Genomic DNA, 24,360 nt, shown 5'->3' with positions numbered 1-24,360 from the left:
TCTCTCTCCATTCTTACACAGTTTGGTAAGCAAGTGAAATAATGAACAGTGTTGACATTTAAAATATCACTGGCATCTGATTTAGCACCTGCTGAAATAGGCGAAATAGTTGACATTCCCCTGAATTACTGTTTCAGGTGCTGGTTTAAACTATTGTCATCTTGAAACTGCAATAGCTAGAGACTTGTTTTGTGCTTAGTCATTCATAATTCATTCTCTGAAATGCCCTTCTGACTTCACTGTGGCACAAAGTAATCACTTGCTGCCCTAAAGGCAGCTTTGTTTCAGTTTCTAGATCCCTTTGACAGGAGTGGGGAGAAGAACGGCAAGTTCAGAAACAGCCCGGTGCACAAGAAGCTTAATGGGCTGAGGGGGATTTAGAAAGTAATTTAATATTTGCAAGAAAGATGTGGTAAAGAAATTATTTTTTTCAGCCAGTTATGTATAATATGAAAATTTTGAAATTTTCTGTTAAGAGATGCTTCTTCACCTGTGTCACTAATGGCTTTTTTAGGTGAGAGCTACTAAAATACCATTGCAAAATTCCTCCTTATTTGTTTTCCAGTGCTGCTTGATGCTTACAGTTGTGCTTTAGACTTTGGGAGAATGAAAATTAGTGAAGTGAGTGTCCCTGGTGGACTGTGTCAGTGTGTACAGCTCTCTTAACAGCTTTTGCTGACAGACAGTGATTAGCCGGTTGTCTTTGCCTGCTCCTAATAAAGGCTTGGAAGTACTGGGCTATCTGGGAGGTGGGCTGTGAAATGGTCCTGTGCCAGCTTTTGGTGAGTGGCTCACAGCTGGGAACTGCTGGCTCCTGCATGTGTGATTAGCACTTTATAGGCAGGTGTCAGCTGGAATTCATTCTTCTATGTCCAGTCTGGCCAGAGAAGAGTTGCACTAGTGTCTAGCTTTGACCTGGTTCTTCCCCAGCTAGGAGCCACTTTCCTTGGGTTGTCGTGAGAAGGAGGGAAACAAAAAGATGCTTCCAGCACTAGACCACTCTCCCTGGCTGGAGAATATGCCTGCAAGAACGTCTAGTTGGGTAATGCATTTCAGAGGTTTGCATGCAGTAGTTAGCAGCAAGAGCCTACTTACTGTACCTTGTTGTAAGTGAGGGCTGCTCACTGCACTGGATGTGGATGGTGCTGAGCTCCTGCATACTCCGGAGGCGAGTGGCTGGCACACTGGAGTTGGGAAGGTGGGTGGTCTTCTTGTTACGGCGAGAACAGCAGGAGGTGGTCAGGCCATGGTGACTTGACAAGGAGGGGCTCCGAGAAGATGGATAGTTTTGCATTGAGCTCTCCATGCAGTTCTGCTCGAACAGTTGCTCATCTATGAACTCATGGTTCTGAGAGGGGAAAAAACAGTGCCATTACTCTCTGGTGACACCAACAGCTTTGGCCCAACAGCAGTTTGTTTTCAATGGCACCTTTTGCTAGGTTGGTGGCATGTGCCAGCCCCTTGTCTGTGTAAGATGCTCTCTGCCTCTGTGCCTGAAAATATTTGCAGTAGGCAGATATTAAAAAGAAATGACACTGCCTTTTCACTCACTGCAACCAAGAGAAGATTTTACTTTCCTGCATCAGTAGGGGAATAAGAGAAGCTGTTGCAGTGACAAAAGCATGATAGTCTATCAATGCTGCCTTGCATACGTAGTCTGAGATGGTTAATATATTGTGTTGGAATTTCCTTTCATTTTTGTGTCTGGATTCCAGAAGTGGCTTCAAAAAGTCTGCAATGCTACATGGTTATGAAACCCAAGAGGAGATTCATGCTCCTTTTTCTGTGTGCCTGGGGACAGGATTGCATTGTATTTGGATAACCATCTTGACATACAGCGTAATTGCAGGATGTTGCTTATATTGGCTGTTGGGTTCAAAGCATACCTGCAATTCATTGCGTGCTATTAGCTGAGTGGAAATAAACATGGCAGGTGAGAGTGGGAAGTGTATAGGGGAAGGAAGTTCAGAAAGCTGAATTGGTAAAGAGTTTTTGTGCTAAGGAACAAGAAATCCTGAAAGAAAGAACTCTTATGTGTGTATATGAACACCCAAGTTGTTCTAGTAAACATACTTTATCCAGTCCCTGTCAGCATCAGAAAAGATGGGAAACAAAAGCAACCATGGTGAAGGCAGCCATCGGTTTTCATTGAAACAACTAACAACTCTCACAGGAAACAAGAGCACTGGATAGCCAAAAAGAGCCACGTGCACAAACTCCCAAGGACAAGACCAGGAACGAGAAAGGAAGCAAACACTTTCCAGACATGTCACAGAGACCATAGAGAAAACAGATTGAATTAAAAAGGAAATACCTTGATGGTGGAAGTTCGTACAGATAACAGGGGATCATCCACAAGATAGGACAATCCCTACGGGACAACATGCCAACAAAAGATAAAAAGACAATTGATTGTCCATTCCGGCATTCAGAAGTTTAGTCCCAGCATTGCATCTATTGCGTCAGCATTCCAGCTTGCTCACTCAAGTTTGAATGGGCAACAGGACCTTCTCTTTACCAAACCTTGCCTGAATCAGACCCCTTTGTTCCTTCCTTCTCACACTTAAGCATTTTAATGTTATGTTCTTGGAGATGGAACAAAACTGGTAACAACTTTATTAGTTTGATCTTTTGAGTGCTGAAGGCGAAGGAAAACAAAGTTTCAGCTGCTGATTCACAAGTAATGAATTGGAATTGTATTGCCATTAGGTCACCAATGGATATGGGTTTTGATCATACTCTGTGAAAACACAGAAGAAAGGCTTGGGTTGAAGGACTGGATTGGAGAAAATATGGCATGTGAATGTCCGTACTCAAATCTGGGAGTTGGAATGAGTGGAAAAAAACTCCTTTTGTTTGAACAAACTCCATCTGTTGTGTTAATATGACAAAGTAACCTCTGTTATGGCAGCTAGAAGTACTTTAGGGTCATTTTGTCATCTGACACACCAGATTTGTGAGCCATTCACAGCCATTCAATTGTAAGGCTGTATGCTAGCGACAACCACAGATACCATGACAATAAATCATGTACTTTTACAATCCTTCTGCCTAGTTTAAGGAAAGGTGAATTGCCCATTGAAACAAGTTTGCAACCATGGTACATTCCTCATTCCATTCCTGCAACTTGGTCACAAAATGACTCTTCAGTCTTTAAAAATTCTTTGACTATGATTTAAATTTTTCGGAGGAGAACTGTTGCATAGTATTTTAATCAATTATGTAACTACAGAATTTCCACACAAGCTGAATGAACTATTTTGATTGATAATTTCAGACCAGAATCCAAACTTGCTATGTGACTTGATGCAACATCATGGTAATAACTGGCTGAAAAATGTGGGGGAAAACACATTAAATATTGTGCACATTATCCCTCTAGGTTTTAATCAAAATTCAAAGTATCACTGTTGTTGCCATTTTTTTTCTGAAAAAAGCAACATTTGGAACATTTTCAACCACTGAGACTCACTGTCTGAGTAGGCTTATGTGCTGGAGGCAATCTAGCTTTGTTAGTGTGATAAGCTAATACACCCACAAATTAGGATATGCTTTGGCCATGTTACTTCCAGCACCCTAACCAGCTCATTAGAAATGGAGAGACTCATGCAGCTCCCAGAGATGCCCACCCACCCTGTGCAGAGGTCAGAATTTCTATAAGCCGTGACAAAGTCAGGGCCTGACAAGGGCAGGCCCTGGAGACAGGGTTGTCAGCTTTTGTTTGCTTCAGCCAATTTGTTAAAGTTTTCAAATGAAAGTATTCTTGTGAAATATGGGTCATAGTAGTGAAGGTTTTAGGTTCTAAACTGAAGAGTCAGATTGTGAAATATCTGCTTGTTATGTAACATCCAAAATTGCTAGAAGTAAAGGCAAGATGAGTCTTATAAAATAAATTCAATAGTCATTGATACAGGAAGAATCAGTTCACTGTCCTTGGAATGGTGACCTTTATAGCTCATTTGGATAAACCAGCTGTACTCAGCAGGTCACTGTAATTAACCAGTCATCTTCTTCCCGTGTATCGCTGAAGCCTAAGTGGTGTTATTCCAGCATAAGCCAAACTATGGAACTGAAGGTGATTTATCTAAAAGAAAGCTATTGCAAGTCAGAAATCAAAAGTACATTTGATGATGGATGCAGATAGAAAAAGGCATGAATATTTCAAGTGTTAACCTCTCTTCATTCTTTCTAGAATGAATCATGGTATAGATAATGTGTTCCTTTACTGCAGAACCTTTTATATAAACCTGGAAGTAAAACATATGTATCAAATATCTGAAATCTTCCAAGAGTCTTCTACATACAGAATCACTTAACAATGAAAAATAAAATTCTTACTCCCAATACCTTGCATAATGTGAACAGAAAAGTCATGGTATAGAAACTGCTTGACTGGTTTTGAGATAAATTACCTGCCTTTGTAACTAGAACTGTAGTGAGAAAAGGTAGGTGCAGCCTTTAAACCTATTAAGAGAGTTCATCTGCTCTGTGCCGTATAAAGGGCTAAAGGTTATTTTTTTCCAGACTGTCAGCACTGGTGACCAGGTTGTAGTTTGGAATCACTGACAGCATCTTCCTCCTCTTGAGGCAGCAGAACTGTCCTTTATTATTAATTAGCACATCTGATGAGTATATATGATGTGTGACTGACAGCACAAGACAAATGCAGTTTAGTTCTCTTTCAGAAGCACCGAAGAAATTAAACTTAATGTACACCTTGTTTATAGGATCTCCCTAACCCCATGCTGAAAAGTTACTTGTGTTCAAGTGAACTTGACTGAGCAACCTGCTGTTGAGTTTGTACTGGTGTAGATGACTGTGGAGTAGCAGATAATCGCATCTTTATCCCTTTGCACAGTAATTTTTTTTTTTAAAGAAGACAATGAAATAAAAGTGCACTTAACCCATTACAGAATATTCTTGGGAGCTTGATTGTCAGCCCCCTCTGGCACAATTTGTAGATCTACTGAGTATGTCTGAGTGCCACTTCAGAGCATCTGCATGCACCTCTTTTCCATATGGAGCCTGGGCCAGGCACAAGGATCTAGTAAGATGTAAAAGGATTGTGTTGCTACTTACGGTTGTTTTTTCCAGGCAGTGCAGCAGGTGGTGATGTTGGCTTTCAATTAAGGAGGTGCCTTTAGTCATATGCTGTTCATCTTCAGTTGATCCCTGAATAGCCAGAAAAAAGGAGGGAAGAAACCAAAACCCAAACCAGGTGTAAAACCATGAAAACAAACAGAACTACCAGCATTAGCTTTCACAGGGATAAAGGTAACAATTTCAGTGTTGCCAGCCCTTAGGTTTTTCTCACGACTCTTATGAGGATACCTCATTTTTTTTCTTAATGATTTGGCTTGTAAACTTGGCTTTGATTAAAAACCAGTGAGTTTCTAGCCATTTTGTAGCTGGGGAGGAAACCTGGGAAGTACTGTTGACATATGATGCCAAGGCTCAGGAACCAGAAGGTAAAGAAGAAAAGAACCTATGCTGTTTTATTTTTCCAAAAAATGTTAAGACTTTTAAGCTTGACATGACCTTTGAATGCCAACAGATGTACCCTGAACTTCAGTCTCTGTTAGGAGACAAAACATAAGCTGTCTTGCTTTTGCTGAGCTGAAAGCCTGGCTCTGCCTGACCTTCAGGGCTGCACAGCACTGGGCCTGTTGGAACTTGCATGTGTTATTGCCAAAGCCTCCTTCCTGAGTCACGGCTGCACACCAGATCAAAAAATGTGAATCCAGGCTTCATGTTTTGGACTTTGTAATGCTGCTTCTAGAGACAGGACTTCTGGCTCTGTCTCTCCTCTTCATGGACATCACCAATTGTCTTCCACACTTTGTACCTGTAGTGTATTAAAAGGGGGCTGCTCTTTCCCTGCCTCTGTATATGGTTGTCAGTGCGGAGTGTATAGCAGGCCCTGAGGACTGGGTTCGGTGCAAACTGAAGATGTGTAACCTCTCCTGTGGCCAAGCCCTTGTTGAAAGGCAGGGAGAGGGGAGGAACAGGCAGATGCTATGTATGTAAGAGTTAATATATATAAATTATCCTAGTCAAGCAAACTTCAAATGAAGAAGAATTGTGCAGCAGTGGCAAAGGGTTTATGTTCACATGAAATGTGGCAGCAATTCCATCGGAGAAGGAAGGTCCCATCTTCATTAGTTTCCTACAGATTGTGGCTTTCACTCAGTAGGATGGCTTACTGCGTTAGTTTTAGTAACACAGTGCCAAGGAGTCCTGTAAACCAACCAGGAACGCTCCTGTGTATCACTTAGCACAAAAACAGAATAAGGCAAGCCTGTTCCAAAGACCTCACGATCCAGATACTTCACTCATTGTACAGCAGCACCTGTATAATTGGGGACCAGCTTTCCCCTACTCCCCCTGTGTACTGAAACTGCTGAAATGTGGCTAACAAATTTGTAAGCTAATTCAGAGAGTAGGGTGAGCTTAGAGTCAAGCAGGCAGCCTGTGCCATCTGGGAAGGGATTGGGTACAGCTGAGAGTATTTAGGTCAAAAAACTATTAAAAGGAGTGGTCCCCCCTAGGAAGAGTTGAGGGGGGTGAACTGCTTTTGGTATGCTTATTTAGGGACTGTAGGTTGGAAAGACTGGAGCACTTTTGCTGGTGTGTTCTCAGCTTCTACATCAGGTATGTGTTCATGTGGTGGTTTGGGGAAGAGACTGCTCAGACTGCAGTGTTATTAGTGGTTAGGATAAGCTATAGATCTCAGACCAATCTCTGTGCTTTCATTAAACTGAGGGGCTTGATCTGCTTGAAACAGCTGGAATAGAAATGGATAAGAGGTTAGAAGCTTGAGTTCAATATGTGCGTAATGTTTAGCTCATGCAGAAAGCTTGGCATCAAGAATTCATCAAAACATTAATAGGCCAATTTAGTCAACTTGGGGGGGTGGGGTGGAGAAATCCAATACTCTGTATTTTTTATTTCCACACTGTATCAGTGAATCAGATGCTTACATTCCTCAAAATATAGCATGTCACTTACCCAGTCATGTGGTGATCAGGTATGCCTCAAAAATGGAAGGAAAAGAAACAATAGGTGTTGTTTAGAGAGTTTCTGTGCTATTTGAGAGACAGGATTATTTTTCTCACTTTCTCTGTTCTGTGGTGGCAGGTTTAAGATCTGAGTTGTTAAGGATGTTCTCTTACTATTAAAGCTACTGATCTCGAAATTCACTGTGATTTCATGACACATTAATCTGTGCGTGTCTTTGGTAACTAGCATTTTTGAAGACAGTTACATGCATTAAAATAGCAATTAGATGTTGTTAAATGTTTCCCTGTGCCCTGTAAGTAAGGGGTGATTGGTGTCTTCTGTAATGCCTAAATCTTAAAGTAAAAAATTGACGTGCATGGATTGAATCTCTGCTTAGACATGAAACAGCAGTATCTAACTGTGCAAGATAGAAAATGGGTGGGGTGGGAGACACAGCAGAACATCTTTGCAGAAGTGCCAAGACCTTGTCTGTTGCTCTCAAGGGGGTCAAATTCAACTATGCTTAAAGCATTGCTTTTAAATACACCCATGTGTCCCAGTGATTCACTGCAAATGTGTGTTCTGGATGCCATTTCCAGGATGGTTCTGTGATCCTTAAGTGAAGGAATAACTCTGTCTCTGACAGATGCCAAAACATAGCTGAACTGGTACATTAAGAAAGCTGACTTACTGTACACAGAATTAATAGATTCCTATGGGAATGCATCTTAGGCAGGTTATGGATTTTTTGTTGCTGTTGTTTTGGAAGATGAGCATTCCCAGAAGTATTTTTAGAAGTGGCCTAAAAAAAAAATCAGTTCTATTTTTCTTATTAACAATCCTTCTGGTGAGCTAACACATCAAGCGGGTCCTGTTTGTACCCTGCTGAGATTACTGACTCTGCTGAAGTCTGTGTTGGAATATTTCCCATGGAGATCCTTGCAAGCCCTAAAGCAGATACGATGCTGCACTAGAACACTGGAAAAGGAGAGAGAAAGAGCACATATTGCAAACAGTATCTTTTTATGAGGATTTGCTTGAGAGGAGATCTAAATGGAATCTGAAAGCAAAGGTAGAGCTTCCATACCTCTGGCAGAAGACCTAAGCCAATTGTTAAATTTTGGCAGCACAGCTTAGTCTCTCCCTCTGTCTTCCATCACGAGGCTAGGCTTGTTGCTGATGGAAATGGATCACGGGATGGCAGTGACCAGGAATAAAGCGTAGCATCAGTGAGTATAACTCGTACCTTATCCTTCTTTCACTTTTTCTTCAGTCAGCTAGGTGTTTTCAGAAACAAAGAGCATGCAACCACCAAGAACATCCTAGCATGCAAATTAAGAATGAGATCTGCAGGAACTACTGCCCCAGGACAGTGAGAGTGCCAACATCACAGGAATGCTTGGCGTTTTGATAGTACCGTTGAGAAACGTGTACCTATAGAGATTGCATCAGTGATACCTACATTACTGCAGGCAAACAAAATCTGTGTCTTCACTAGAAGGGTCTGGCTGTAAGAAAAAGCTGGTGGGGGGGAGGAGAAGAGATCATTTGCTTTTTGAGCTGGGATGCCAGTTTTGCAAGGATTTGATGCCAGCTACCATTCATTTTGTTCTTGGAAGACTTTCAGTGAACTGCTGGTTCCTCAGAGGGAGACTGAAACACACTGTAGTGTCAGTTCTGAAATCCAAAATACTTCCACTTCACCTCTTCTACTTAGTGCTTCAGCACCCAAGATTGGACGCTGGTGAACTGAGATGAACTGGTTCAGTGGTTAGACTGTCCCTTCCCATGAGAATGGCTATAATGCTTATCTATGGCTAAGCAGATTCTGCTTGTGAAAAGGCACAAGACCTCACAACCTACTGTTCCTAGGATATACACCTTCTAGCATTTTAGCTAAAAGGGAATTTCAGCTAGCTGTACAAGGAGATTAACGTTAAGAGGATATGTAGGCTGCTGCCATGGGAAGAAGCTCACCATCCCTTGAGCACTTCTGACATAAAGCCCACTAAAAATCTCTCTAAATGAGAAGAAAATGGTCTGACTACTTCATGTCTAGATGGCAAATGCAAAATGCCACAAATCCACATGTTTCTGAAGCAAGAGTCTGTATTCTTGCTAGGAGCAGAACTCCTTCCTGCTGCTGCCCTTGGATGAATCCTTTGCTTTTTCTTTACAACGCTACAGGCTGAAGACATGCTGTTCCCTTGAAAGATGGTGTCAGTGTATTCATTCTGGTGCTAATGAAAGGACATTCTGGCACATGTTCCGGAATCTTGAACAGTCCTTATTTCCCAATTTATTAGTTTGACTGCAGAGCCACAGCCAGGATACGTTCTGGGGCAGTTGTTTTCCTTGGGTGAACCCTCAAGGTGTCAGACTGCAGGGCAATCTGCTGGGCACTTGTAAAACAATTATACATTGATCACAGTACTGTGTGATTGCTAGTGATGAAAGTGATAATATCTAGTCATGGCCATATAGTAATTGCAGTTGGAATTACTGCTGGGTAACAAACCAGCCCTATGGCAACCTGGCCGTGTGAAGTCCATTAAAGTTAGCATGAGTCCTGGGCAAGGTATCAAAATGGGATGTGTACCTGACCAGTGAAGCAGTTTGATACTAATTTGACTGATGGATATGCACAGTATGTAGATAATATTTTGGTCCCTAATATAGCAACTACAGAAGTCACATTCCTTCATATTTTTACAGCTTAAAAAATTTGGCTGGCTAGACTATGCTGTCATTCACATTTTGTACTCTTAAGAATAGTTTGTTCTCCTGCCATAAAATGAAAGGATATAAAATCTTGCCTTGTGGAGTTAAAACGGTCATGTATACCTTTACAACAAATTATGTTCTGCAGTTCTGTAATTAATTAATGCCACTACCTGTGGATTGAGAGACTTGTATCTATTCAGGTATGTGGCTAGTCCTCAGGTGGTCAAATATCATTTTCTCTTGGTCGTGCAGATGCTAGGCACAGCTTTGGTAAGTTTCTTGTTTTAGTAAATTATATTCCTATGTGTCACAGGTAGATGACATCACAGGTGGATGGTAATTCTTCCTTCCCCATACCCTTTGCTTTTGACTATTTCAAAAGGAATTTCATTAGGGTGGGGATATTTTCTTACAAAGTATTAATACAAATGTCCACAATATTCAGTGCTTTTCAAAGTAGGATTTGTGGATCTTACTGGGCTGTGGGGGAGTCATATTAGAATTTAGAGCTATAAACCCACCAGAAAGCCACGTTGCTCCCAGAAAAGCTTGGGAAGACCTGCTCTAGGTGCTACTATATATCTAAATTTAGTTATTAATGGGTAAAAAAATCCTCTAGAACCTCTTTAGAAATGTTTTTTTTTTTCCTTCCTGTGTCTGCAGTAGCTTTGTAGCCAACAAAATGACCCTTCCTACACTTATTTTTGGGCAAGTGCCAGCAAATGAACCCATACAGCCAAATATTTCACTCAACCTCATGCATTTTGGACTTAAGCTTTGGTGTGTCAGCTGCTCTTCCATGAGTCGTCTTGGCAGGGAATTTTGGTTGACAGGAGAAGTGAGGAGATTCTTGTTGGGATTGCAGGCTGGAAGATCAAGTGCAAACTGAGTGTCCCTGCTAAGCTCTTCTGGCATTTTTAAAAACTAGAAATCTAAAACTTAAAAGGAAGTTTTAAATTTGTAGTCAAATTTTGGCACGTTCCTGGGTAATGAAATAGCAGAATCTCAGCTGAGCTGGCATCCCAGTCCTGAGCCTTTCCTTTATGGGGATAAGGCTCTGGACTAGGTGTGACCGGTCTTCCTAGTCTCTTCTTGGTAAAGAAACTTTTCTTGAACCACTCAACAGCAACATATGGTTCAAGAAACAGATTTTCTGGGTGTCACTGCCATTCGCAGAGCAGGAGACAACGTTAGATGTGTAGTCAGAAGGATCAATCTTGTTTTGGAGGGGAGAACTGAAACTGATCTGGGCATCCTACCTTCCAAATCTGTGCTTCATGTGAAGTGCTTCTGTGGAGTCAGTTTAAAAACTATTCCAGTTGTAAAGGGCCAGATTCCCCTCTCTCGGTCTGCACCAAGTAGCATCCTACGTGCAAAATATGGTGCTGCACAGTTTCCCTCTGTGTGCTGTACACACTGAACTTGGCTAGGAGTGGGCTCAGGTCTTAGGGAGCAGCTTTCACCATGAGCTGAAAAGGTTTTTCAGCTTTGATTTTACAAATGCAAGGATGTGTGCCAGGGAAAATAGTATACATTTGAAGGATTAGGCCCCAAGTAAGGATGCATGAACAAGTGCTAGGCGGCTCTGGTGGCTCAATTAAGCATTCTTCATCTCGCTCTTTGCTCCCCATGTGCACGAAAGGCTGATTTATTTGAAATGAAATCCATGAAATGTGCTAATACCTGCTCTGGTGTTGATCAGGCTTAATGTAATAACCTCCTCTCATTTTCGCTGATTCTGCTGAGCAATCTGACGCACTTAAAACTTTTCTTCTCATGAATAGCTAGTATTAGCCTCCAGAGGCCTTTCTGTTAAAAAAAACCCACCACCAAACTGCCTGAAACAGGAACTGGGGAATATTTTCCTGTCCTGTTGGGCATGATCAGATAGTCCATATTAGAGAATGACTCTTAAAAATAACTAACTATATGTTGGAAGAGAGTGGGTATTTATAGTATGGGCAGACCCTGGGCCATATAAATCACTACAGCTCCAACAGCTCCATCACACAGAGGGATTCAAGGGAACTGTGAACCTGGTTGTTGCTGGAAGGCCAGATCCTTTCCCAGCCCAAGGAGGAGCCCAAGGAAGCTTTTTTCCTCCCGTCCAGTCTTGCAGCTGGATTCCAGCCATCCCTCCACATGGCACATACAGTACATGAGTGCGTAATTGTAGCATAATGCCATTCTGTGTGTGAGGCTGCCATGCTGGATAATGAGCAATTAGGTGGCAACAGAGAGGGAAAGGGAGGGAGCCCGGGGAGAGGAGTGGGAATAGGGAACTTCTCAAACTCTGTGGAAGGAGATACTGTCTCTGCACTCACCGTCAGCTCGAGGGCTTCGTTCAGGAGGCCGTTGCGCTTGCTGTGAAGGTAAGCATTGGAGCTGCCTGTTTTGGCCACTCGAATCCGTGCAAGCCGGGCTTTCTGTGAAGAAGGCAAACAAGCTGAAGTTAGAGCTAGGCACACTGAGTGATCAGTCCTGTGCTGGCAATACCAGGAGGAAGGAAATTTCAGGTTCTCACTCTACCTGAAAAAGTCTTGGGGTGAAATACAAGGGGTGTGCAGACAAGACAAGGTGCTGTTGAGAACAGCTAGCACAGGTCTGTCTCTGGGAGTCAGATGAGTACGTATGTCTGAAGAACATAATCTGCCACAGAGTGTGAATAGCCTTTCCAGAGATAGGAAATGGGGTACTGCAGATTTGTTTATCCTTTCAAAAGTTAGTAGTAATTTTCATGGGATGAGATGCACAGCAACTAGAGACACTTGTCTTGGACATACTCCTGGCATAGAATGACTGTATGATTGTATGTGATCTAGCAGTGTGCACATGCTCTGCATGTGTGTTGCTTTCATGGCTTGCCTTCTCTAATGTACTTGGTTGTTTAATCCTCTCTTTATCTTTCAGGTCTGTGCCCTGACATCTGTGTTGTCACTTGCTCTGCTTGTTCTGCAGCTAGCATAGTGATACCCGGTCCTTAGTGACGGTGGACTGTCCTCTGCAGTGGTAGTGCTAATTTATTAACTTTGGTATCTGATAATATAAGACTCCGTCCAGAAATACTCGTCTTTTGACAAACTGACAGAGGTCAGTCTGCAATAACACAGACATTCAACTTTTCTCATTTTTATTTATCCCTGACCCTCTTACCTCTAGGGAGACAAGTTAGATGATAAAAAGCAGTCCAGAATAAAGCAAACAAGAAAAACTAGTAAGGCCCTCTTCCTTTTTGATCACACAGTTTTTAGCATTTCAGTTTTTCTTTTCAATTGTTGCCTGCTTCTCTGTCAAGTGCTGATTTCCCTTTTTCTTTTCTCCTGTTAATTTATGACTCAAACACCATTAAAAGTAAATACATGAAATAGCTGTGGCTATTAAAAAATAATTACATTGTGCTGTAGTTTAAAATGCTGCATAATCTTTTAAATAACATGGAACTTGTGATTTTCCTTTCTAATTAGAGGTGCTAATGGGTATACACTGTAGGAAGAGTAAAGCCAAGAGGCAAATATCTGCAGTGGGTCCAGAGAGCGTAATAATTCCAGGAGCTCTATTACTGTACATGCGTGAGTGACTCTGGCCCTCAGTATTTGAAAGATTTGTTTAACATTAAGAGCTTCTGCTTAAGCAGACAATTTCTCAGGCAAAGACACGTACAGGATGCTAGTTTGCAGCTTTAATTGGGTGACACAGACTATGACCAGTCTGAAAAATAGGTTTTCTTTTGACGCCCCAAAATGGGGACATCCAAAATTGACTTTCTTTTCTATACTTCACCTAGATTTCATTGTCCCACTTTAACGTTAAGACTCCAAGTCAGTATATGAGAGTGAAACCTCTGATGAAACTTACTCTGTACTGGGGCCAAGGTATCTCACAGGGCTATGTGGTCACCCTGTGAAAGGGGCACGAGTTGTATTGGCAAGATGTAGACTGAGGATACAACTATAAAATGAAATTGGATCTTCATTTTTTCTGAAGACTTTCCCAAACTGCTGTGTTGCTCTAGGTCCCGAATAAGACTGGCCTGAGACTGTAATCTGGAACAGAACCTGCAGAGACTACTGTTATTGAATATGAGTTAGGGGGAGAGAGCAGGGGATAAGGGACTGAAGGATATTCCATTTCCCAGTTACATGGCATTGTCTCCCTGTTCCTGTTAATTATATTTCCATTGAATTATTTCTTCTGTTTGCAAGTACATGCCTTTGTCTCTGTTCCTTACTTTTCGCAACGATCTTATCTGTTCCATAATCAGGACTGGATATTGGATCCAGCGATTGTCTTTACAGTGAGGCTCTAATGGCAACCACAGAAGACTTCCATTTCTCTCTGCTTGGCAAAATACCGGCTCCTTTGCTGAAGGAATTACCAGAGTCCGTCAACTTACTCACCTCACCTATAGCAGGAAAGGTTTCATCCTCATCTTCAGTTCAGTCAATTGTTAAAGTGGGTTCATTCTTAGACTCTTGTAATGAACATTATTCCCTTTGCCTCCAGGCTAGCAGGGGATCAAATATTAATAGCTGTACTCCATGTGGACTGAAGATGGTTCGTTTCTGAGGTCTGTTCTCTTTTCTTCTTTGAAACAGGGCCACTAGCTATCTAAATAATTAAGGCCCATAGCTTTTGTAGTTTAGAACAGACGTTGTTATTTTAATAAATGTCAGTGGGGCAGGACAGAAGTTAATCCTATTCTCCTTACACAAAAGATTGTCTAGGATAGTCACATTGCCTAACTCTGTGCCCCCATCATGATTAAATTTAGTAGATATCTTGATTAACTCAGCTAGAGAAGTTAATTAAAATAGGTGCCTAAAATTGGTTTGGCCCTCCAGACAGTTTCCCACACTGGACTAGAAACAACTCTAAAACCATAGTTCATGTTTTTATGTGAAAGTCTGTGTGTAAGTGTGCATTATTTGGAAAGCATATCTATCAGGTGACACAAGCTTTACGTGAAATTTAGGTACATGTCTTATGTTTACATGGGATGCAGTACTTTGATCATGCCTGACAGTAACAAAAAGTTTAAGTGCAGCAAAGGTTCAACACTGGTTTATATGACTGAGCAAAGTGGATTGAGGACATGAAGGGCACCTGGCAGCAGTGTAAGACTCGGGTTACAGTGTGGAAGCAGGTAAAAGCTGGCCATTTTCAAAGGAGTTTTGTGTTACCTGTTGGAATGCATCAGTCTGGACTTGGCCAGCTGGCAGAGGTATGCCTTGGCAGATCAGGTGTGGACTAAATTACAGAGGCAAAAGCCTTGAACTTAGGGCACGCCACATGAGCTTTGAAGCAGCAGTACTTTGCAGGAAACTGTACTACGTACTGTCACGTCTTTTGCTGTCAGAAACCTAGAGAATTAGGCTGATGGGGTCTTCCAAACTCTGCCAGTTTTTAACATGCATGGGTATGCTTTTGTCATCCCTGTCCTTCAGAGCTCAGAACTTCTGGTCTGCAGGACAGAAGATAGACAAGTGGAGGACCATGTTTTTCTGGCCATCTGCTGCAAATGTCTTGTGGGGAGGGTGGGGGGATAGGTGTCTTCTGCATCTTATCGCACAAATATGACAGACTAAAGGTCATTAGGGCCAGGCCTGAGATCACTGTTACTGAATATAACCCCTGCACAGAGAATCTAAAAAAGGAAAAGAAAACGGCACACTGTGTCTGCATGTAGAGTGGTAAGAGGAGTTGCTAGGAAACCACAGGATCTCAAAATGCATATGACCTAATCTGGAAGATAATTTATATGATGAAAATAATAATACTAATGACAGCCACTTACAGGTTAGAATGATTAATTTGGTTATCTTGGAGCCCATGTGTTTCTGAGAGCAGGATGGAAGGCAGGTCTCAATAACTTCTGGCTCCTTACTGCTTTTTAAGAAACTGGAGACTCAGAATAAGCAGGAAGGGCAGTGAAGCCCAGTACATGTGGAGTGCTGAAGTACAGTGGGGAGGATGATGTAAGTGGCTGTCAGCATCCTGGGTATCTATATTTCCCAAAGGGACTGACAAAGGAGAAAGAATAGCCTGTCTTCATCTTTTAGCTGCTTTAGAGAAGTACAAGGAGCAGGAGTTGCTGGCTAGGAAAAATGCTTACCAGATGGCAGGCCCAGGAAACAGCTAATTATTATTTATTAAAGATTTTCATCTAGTTCTTATGGAGATAATGTTCACTCTTGATTTATGTAGTATAATAAACTATTAAGTTACAACCTATGACATAATTTCATATTTGCCAGACAACTTCAGCTTTTCAGATCTTCTGTACTTGAGCAAGGAGATGACTGGAGTACACGTATGTCAGGTACTACGTGTATGGGTCCTATGTCCACTCCTGCTCCCTCTTTGGACTGGAGCTGTTATTAGCATTATCCTTCACAGAATGGTTGATGTTGGAAGGGATCTCTGGAGGTCATCTGGTAGGTCATCTGATCCCACCCCCCTGCTCAAGCAGGTCCACCTACACCCAGTTGCCCAGGACTGTGTCCAGGTGGCTTTTGATTATCTCCAAGGATGAAAACTCCACAACTTCCCTGGGCAACCTGTGCCAGAGCTGGGTCACCCTCACACTGAAAAAGTGTTTCCTGATGTTCAGACGGAGCCTCCCATGTTTTAGTTTGTGCCCATCACCTCTGGTCCTATCACTGACCGCCACTGAAAAGAGCCTGGCTCTGTCCTCTTTGCATCCTCCCTTCAGCTATTTACACATGTTAATAAGATCCCTCCGAGCCTTCTCTTCTTAAGGCTAAACAGTCCCAGCTCTCTCAGCCTTTCCTCATATGAGAGATGGCTCCAGTTCATATCCTATTTAACTTTATCTGCTAAAACCACACTAAGAGCATTCCTGGCAGAAAATGCAGTTACACTAGATAATTAACAGTGCTTCACATTGTAATTCCTAAATAATTAGTAGTTTGAATATGAGTAGACCTATTGGTGACAGCTGCAGTGAGTCCAGTGGTGCAGTAATTGTACAGCATTGGTCTTTTAAGGCTAAAATGAAACTGTTCTCAAAAGTAGTCAACAGAAGACTTTTGATCTGATTTTTATTTCCAAGGTGAAATATGACAGCCATTCAGTAAGTGCTTGATTTTCTTGCATTTGTCTGCATCTGTTGCTAGTTTGGGTCTGGACTTAAATTCTGGATGGAAAGAACATGGTTGATTTTAGGACATGGAAAAGGTAACAAGCAGATTGTACAGTGAAATGGGAGTTTCTGCAGACTTAACAACAAGGCTTAGAGTATAGAATGACAAAAAAGTATTTTCTTGTAGTTATGTTCTCACCTTCCTAAAATGATCTTGTCTGTGGTACCTTTGACTAATTTTAGCATAAAATTCAGAAAGGAATTCATCAAAGACTTCAATTTGTACTTCTGAGTGGGAATTCAGTGCACATATATAACTTGGAAAGGGAATGGATGAAACCTTCATCTGGTGGAAACTAGCTTAGCTCCCTGGCCTATTGTGGTAGTTTTTCCTTGCCAAGCAGAAAATGGAAAATTCTTCATTTTAGAAAAAGTATTAAAAAATAATAGAGTGGACAAGGTATTAAATGAATCTACTGTCTGTGGTGTGCTTTCCTCAATATAATCAGGAACACTGATCATCTGTCCTACTTATGGCTCTGGGAAGCTGATATGCCATCTTTAACAAAGCCTGGAAACAGGCTGGACTGCCAAATTAGGACTCAGGGTTATTACATGTGTTTGAACGCTGAGTGAAATAATGGCTGTTTAAAAAGCAAATGGCCCATATAATAAGTACTAGTTGTTATTCTGCTAGCCATGGTTCCATCTGGCTATTGTAATAGGCAGGCAGTGGAGTTATAGCAGTATTAGAAAAGTTAGTTCTCTGTAGATCATCTTTCTGTCATTTTAACCTTTTTTTTCCCCTAAGAAACAGAGTATGCACATTTGGACTTTCCTTCCTCTCAAATCTTTGCATTAAACAGCCTTTGAGCCAACTTTAAATATTCTGTCATTTTTGCTTTGGGAGAGATGTTATAGAGCTGCATATGGAAATTAGATAGTGTAGAACTTGTTATATTCCTATATAATTTAATAGAACCACTTACAGTTAGACCTTGATCTTATTTTGGGCCTCTTCATTACTTTCCAGAGATGAAAGATTCCCCTCCCCTCCTCTGTGGCTCTCCTTTTAATCCTACCTTACACTTGGCACCATTAAAGCAACAGAACATCATTTCAAATGCACTATATCATTTAATCTTTTCCAACCCTGAAGAACATGATGTTCGATCTATTTATAGAACAATGCACAGAATATGGAGTTTAATGGATCTCGGCTTCTCTACTAGTCATAGATATCCTGGCTGATTAAACACAGAACTTTGAAAAAAGTGTCGTAATACGCAAAACTTGCAGAGAGGAACGCAGGATGGTCAGGAAGCCCCTGGAGCACTGAAACTCATCCCCTCCTGTTGGAAACTTCCTTTTGTACATTTTCACCTTGCACTTAGCAAGCTCTGGCTTAAACTTAGGGAAGCTCTTACTCCTACTGGGCATTTATTTTAGAACGTCATTCTTCTATTTAGAAAATGTCTTCTGTTTTCCAGCCTGCATGTATTTGGTGCCAGTTTTACTCAGTTGTTATTGTACTGACGTTTTCTTTTTACATAGACCATTCCCTTTCTGGTGTTCGCTGCATTCTACAGGAAAAAATAGAGTAAACTTCACTTTTTGTAGAGTTTGACAATTCTCACTTCATTCCTTCGCTTGACATTTAAGTAGTAAGCTTTTCTGGAGGCCTTTTCATGCTTTTATCCTCTGTAGATGCCCTGCTTATTTCTAATACCTTTTTTCAGTTATCCATCTATCCATCCACCCAGTAAGGGTTACAGTCAGACCTTGATCTCTATAAGAACTGACCTTATGGACAGTTTTTCCTTGATTGAAATGTTATACATGGTTAATGCATCTTGGCTGAAATTCAAAGCTTCCTCTATCCTGAAGTTCCCACGCTACTAGTCCAGCTGACTGACAGAGCTAGCTCTCTTCACTTCTTAAGTTTGCCTCTTGAAATACAATAAAAGAAATCCTACATACGCTTTTTTGTATTGATAATGCTGTAACAGATTTTGGAGCTTGGGTCAAAATCGTTCCAGGAATGCGTGGTCAAGAAGGTGCCATACCAATTGTAGTGGGAATCTGGTATAGTTTGTTAGAGTTAGAAGTGAAGTATTATGGGGTGTAAATTAGGGTGTCAGAATTTGTCTAGAAATGTCTTGCTTAATAAACATCTCAAGAGAAGAGCCTCATGTTTTTCTGCATCATTAATAGAGAGGTTGCTGTTCCCCATTATTCTAAAATAAGGTTCTGTGTTTCAGTGAAAGCAAAGTGTGATGAGCATCTTTCTGCTTGTGATTTATCTGTCTGTCTGTTTCCAGATCTCACTTTTATAACATCTTTCACACAGCTCACACCCCTAATTAATAGCTATAAAGTATTCAGGGGATGGAGAAATTAACAGAATTTGATCTAGTGTCACATGCCAACTTACTAGACCAGATATGTGGACACTAATTAATGGTGTGGAGGCCTGTGGTTAGCTACAGAAAATGAAGGTAATTGCTTCACATAGTGCTGCTTGCACCTTCCCCAGGAAGGTGGTGAAAACACGGAGGGGGGAATGGGGATGATGACCACAAAACCTTTGTATGATACTCAAGGAAAAATAAGCAAATTTGTAAAACTCCCACCCTTCGTTCTCCTCTGTGGAATGAAGCCCAAGGGGAAGAGATGATGGTGGGGCTGTTTTCCTGCCTCATTGCCTGCTCACTGGCAGTTGGAGTAGGTGCCGTCTCCGACGGGCAGGTGCCCACCAGCAGCAAGGGGAGCGAATGGGGTGAAGCGTGAGTGCGGGCAACACTGTTGTTCCAGGTGGGGTATGGCCAGGAGCTGTGTTCCATCCCACTTCTCTGTGCTGCGAGCTTTCAGCATTAATTGAGAGAAGCATTGCTTGCTGGCAAACGAAAATTGCTCAGGAGTCATCAGATGACAATGAAGTTGCTGTGCGGTGCAATTAGCTTTCTTATTGAAGCTGCTCCTAGTTGTTCCTCTTGCTCCTGGGGTCTCTGGGGACAAATCTCTAGCACTAGGCTTCTGGGGGAAAAAATCCTTCACAAACCCATCCCATGGCCTTATTTGATAAGACTCTCAGAAGAATGTGTGTGTCAGCTCATGTCCTTACGCTGACAGCCACAACATGTTGGCTGCATGCCTTGATTTGGCAGATGCGGAGGGAGAAGCCTGCCTGGCCTGCTGTCCTGGGCACTGGAGCGCTCCCGGTTTGTCAGCAGAAAGCTGTGGAGTCGTCATGGCTACGCGCTGCTGTGGCCCCTGTTTGTGCATTCCAGCATCATTGCACGTTCCTATTAGAATGGCTCCTAATTATCCTGACTCAATCGCTAACGAAGCTGATGCTTCATATGTGGATAGAAATGCACTGGTGCCTGGATACTGGAGCTCGTGGACAATGTGTAGAATTGCTCTGTATTATTGTATTTGTTCGGAGTTAATGCTGAGTTCGGTCTAAATGGCTGCACTTACACGGAGAACAGGTGGCTGGAATTACCGTCAGGCAGTGGTCTGCATAGTAAACAGAAGAGTTCTGCTGTACTGTGACAAAGAGGAGAAATGAGGAACTATTTCCTATGGAGCAATTTGTCTGGTGGATTGAACTGTTTTTTCTTCCTGCTCAGTACTCACAGGCAGACTGTGATTTCTCCATGCAGATTTTTTTTTTTTTTTAAATGATCTGTAAGTTTTATGCATGCTTTTGATTCCCTTGCCTGCTTGTGAACCATTCTGCACCAGCATTTACTGTTGCTCTACTTGCTACCCATGACTGGTCAGGAAAGCACATGCTGTCATTTCTGCTGCCTTGTTTGGTGAGTCAGCAAGAATTGCTAGTGCAAAAGCTCAGAGAGATAAATTTGAAATCCTGGGTGTGAATAGTATTACTATAAGATGGTTTCACTCTCTGACCTTGTACATGTACGTGAACTAACTCTGCAAGAATCTACCGAGCCAGGAAAAGAAGTGGATTTATCCCAGTTTTATGTGTGAAAAAACCTGAGTCACAGAGAGGGAAGTATGGAAGGGTAATGCTGCTGCAGCATCAGAGTTTGTCAAAACAGTGAGACTGGCTGTAGTAGGGAGACAAAAGAGGATGGCAGGCTCCTGCTCTTGCCCGGAGAGGGTCTGCCTTGTGCTGGTTTAGAGCCTAATGTGATGCTGAAGTTACCAGCAGTTACTGTTTGATGGGATTTTCATGACCTTCAAACAATAAAGGCTTATTCTGAGTCAGATTTTGCAGACCACTGCTGCTGGGTGGAGTGGGAGGAATGGAGTAATGAGATTCTAGGACTTCTCAAGCTGGGCTGTTTAAGACATCTGGTAGTGTGTAAGCAGGGAAATTCTGCAGTGGCCCTTGAGAGATGTACTGGTAGACTGCAGAGTGTTCCCATCTATCTGACATAGGCTATTAGAGGGACTGAGAGACCTGTATTGCCATCCCAGCACCGCATGTGTCAGCAACAAATGATGTTCTTCATCTGCTTATCACTGTCATGGTACAAATTAGTAACCACAATAAGCTTTACTACCATTTACACCCACTTTTAGTTATGTATTTTCCTGACCCAGTGGATATATCCATATCCATTAATCTAGACATAACCATACATTGCAGTTGGTGCAGGGGTGTTTGAGCTGTATTCATTATATAGCCTGGGAACTGCATGGGAGCTAAATGGCCCAGCCCACTTGATTCTGCATTACTTAGGCAGAGTGGTAAAATAAATTAATAAAGGTAACAGCAAAGAATCTGATCACTAGAACCCAGTTCCAAAGTAGGATAGGGCTTCCCAACATTTTTTGGCTGAATGTTTTGCATGCAGGTCTCCTTGACAAGGCAATTTCAGCTTGCGTTTATTTAGACATCTGGGATGAAGTGGGCAACATCAGCCATTACAAATCCTACCAACTGTGCTACATAATGAGCCATCTGGACAGAGGCTGCCACACACAACCCGGACTTCCAACAGGTGGGGAAAGGGGACGCCCTCTTGCTGAGATGACCAAGGAGAGACCCCGAGGATGGATTAGTCAGGTTCTTACGCATTGCAGGCTGTTACCTGGTTATGACTGAGACATGATGTGAAAGGGCCTTATGGCATCAAACAAATGTAGAGTGGCTTCTGGATATGTGTGGAAATGATTTCATCTGGGCATTGGGCCACTGTTGACAACAGGCTTAGTATTTATATGTATGGTCTTGCTTTGGAGGCTGAACCTATAAGCTTTAGCTCACTGATTTCAATCCTTCCTTTCAGAGAAGACGTTACTTGTCTTATGCAATTTGGGACCTAGGGAATTTGAACTAGCTGAACTGACAGAAAATGCCATTTTGCTTTCCTGGACAATATGAAAAAAAAGAGGAAGGGTTCCTGGTTGGTTTATTTGTTTGGGTGTCCCCCCGCCCCGAACTGTGTGAGGGGATGTGACAAACGCCAAACACGAAACAGAGGAGGAAGAAAAAGAGGTACCTACCCCAGCAAAAATGAAATATCTTTTTTTTTAAAAAAAAAAACCAAACAAAACTTTTTTCCCCCTGTCATAAACTGTTAAATATCAACAAAAACATATTCCACACAGATTCATTGTGGTTGAAAAAAACATGTTTTTTAAATGTCAGCCAGCTCCAGTTTTAACCTTATTGTTTCTCTCTCTCCTTAAGTTCCCAACCCCATCCCCTGCTGAGAACTGAGTCATGTTCTGTCACTGAGCTCTCCTTAGACAACTCACAGCTTTGCTCGAGTCACTTTTTCTGGCCGTTCTGTTCCATGCTCTAAAGTTCACTAACCCACCTCCAAAATTTAGGGTGTCAGATGAAAAACAGAACATTTCAAAGCTGACTCCCCTGCTCTGTAGCAAATCAATTATTATAATGGATTCATTATTGACAGGTGTGTGGGCTGTCTTTCTCATGGGTATGATGATGACATAAATCTAGTATTAACCATTCTCTTCATCACCATCTTCCCTCTTCATCCGCTCTGCTGACTGCAGTCCTGTTTTCCATGCCTCTGAGAGTGACGGCTGGGTCTGGAACAGGCTGTTTCTAACATGCCTCTTACGGAACAATCAGAAAAACGCTTGTGTCCTTACTCTTCCTTCCTTTTGGCTTAAGCCCCTTTTAAGCATCTCCATAGTTACCTCTTCATCAGTCTGCAGAGTCATAGCTGCCTGTGTGCAACCATCTCATGAGTAGCTCTCACTGTCAGGAATAACCTTCCTCCATCTACTGCCTTTCATAGACTTCCATCTGAAAAGATACGGCTTCTTCCTTGCCCCTTCATTCCTTTCTTCTGCTGATATTGGCTTTGTGATTGAATGCTTTAATTCATCCACCAGGCAATGTGTCCACTTCCTTGCTTCACCTAATTTATACCATCTACTCTTTGATAGCCTGCGTTACAGTTTTCAGTTCTATATTACAGTTTTATGTGAGAGTGAGTCTGCAAAATGATTTTGTCCTGGATAATCCATTCATTGCCTAAATCTGTGTGTTTGGTTCTTTCCTGGAAACTTATAGCCTAGAGGATGAAATGAGAAGTCTATTTCAAGGATTTTGCAGTACATTGCTTGTTCTCATAGAGTCAAAGGCCACCAGATAATAAATGATATGAATTGAACAGACTAAGAAGCTGCAATCCTCAAAAGCATGTTTACTGCAGACCTGAAACCAAGTACTGTGATTACTGAAGCTTTATATTCATAGGTGACATTTTCAGTTTAGCCCCTGTGAAATGCACCACTAAAACCATGCTAATCCCTCTGAGATTATCAGCCATTTCAGTATCTTGGCTCATTTAGCAAATCTAACCATTAAATGATAAATGCAAATTAAACAAGTTGTGGGTTTTTTTCTGAGCATTTACATTTCTCCCTCCTCTGTTGTGCAAATGTGAGGAGGCATACTTCACTGTGTAAGAGGCCACTTTCTGAACACTTGTTTTTCCTCCAAACTGAGAAGATCTAGAACAACTCAGTTTTCTAAATTTTAGCCCTATGGGGGCTAGTCTAGAGACCAGTTAGCTTTAGGCTGTTGTTGCTCTTTCCAAACATTTCAGCTGCCACTCCACTTCCATGTGCCTTCTGAGGCTGTTCAAAACTGCTTTAAATATGCTTTTGAGGACTTGGTGTCTTCATCTGCATGTATGTTCACGTGTGCAGGGAGTTGGGGCTAACAACCACATAGGCTTAACCTGTAATGCTCTATTGCCCTTGTTACAGTATTTTTTTTTTTCTGTCTTACCATTTTTTCTTACTGAAAAGCTGCTAGTGCACATTGGTATTTGTCAGTCACTGGCCCACCTAAAAAACCTCACATTTCTGAGAGCTCCTCTGCAGTTTATTGCCAGCTCCTGTTTCCCAAGGGAAGGGGATATAGGAGCTGATGGGGTTGTATTGCTGTAATTAGTTGGACTGTGTTGGAGCAGTCTGGGGAGATATCAAAGGAATCTCTAGTTGTCTTTTCTGAAGCCTCATTCCAGGAACAAAAAAACCCTAACAGAACAAGCTAACTTTGCTGTACT

The 24,360-nt window shown here is 41.9% G+C and overlaps 1 protein-coding gene across 7 annotated transcripts in view; it reads right to left on the bottom strand.

Annotated features, from left to right (window-relative positions):
• Positions 1 to 24,360, bottom strand: part of KCND3 (potassium voltage-gated channel subfamily D member 3) — a 142,663-nt gene that overhangs the window by 7,229 nt on the left and 111,074 nt on the right. For 6 of the 7 annotated variants that reach the window (XM_069771358.1, XM_069771357.1, XM_069771356.1 and 3 more), the window contains exons 4-7: positions 12,048 to 12,149; positions 5,080 to 5,172; positions 2,315 to 2,371; positions 1,101 to 1,348 (exon numbers count right to left, since the gene is read on the bottom strand). In XM_069771358.1, the coding sequence (XP_069627459.1) occupies positions 1,101 to 1,348; positions 2,315 to 2,371; positions 5,080 to 5,172; positions 12,048 to 12,149 (500 nt within the window). The remainder of the gene's footprint in view (positions 1 to 1,100; positions 1,349 to 2,314; positions 2,372 to 5,079; positions 5,173 to 12,047; positions 12,150 to 24,360) is intronic. The other variant, XM_069771362.1, reaches the window with a different exon arrangement.

Source organism: Haliaeetus albicilla, chromosome 26 (assembly GCF_947461875.1).
Source record: "Haliaeetus albicilla chromosome 26, bHalAlb1.1, whole genome shotgun sequence".
NCBI lineage: Eukaryota > Metazoa > Chordata > Aves > Accipitriformes > Accipitridae > Haliaeetus > Haliaeetus albicilla.
Note: the sequence above shows the minus strand (reverse complement) of the source record. Positions and strands in the feature narration are given on the sequence as shown.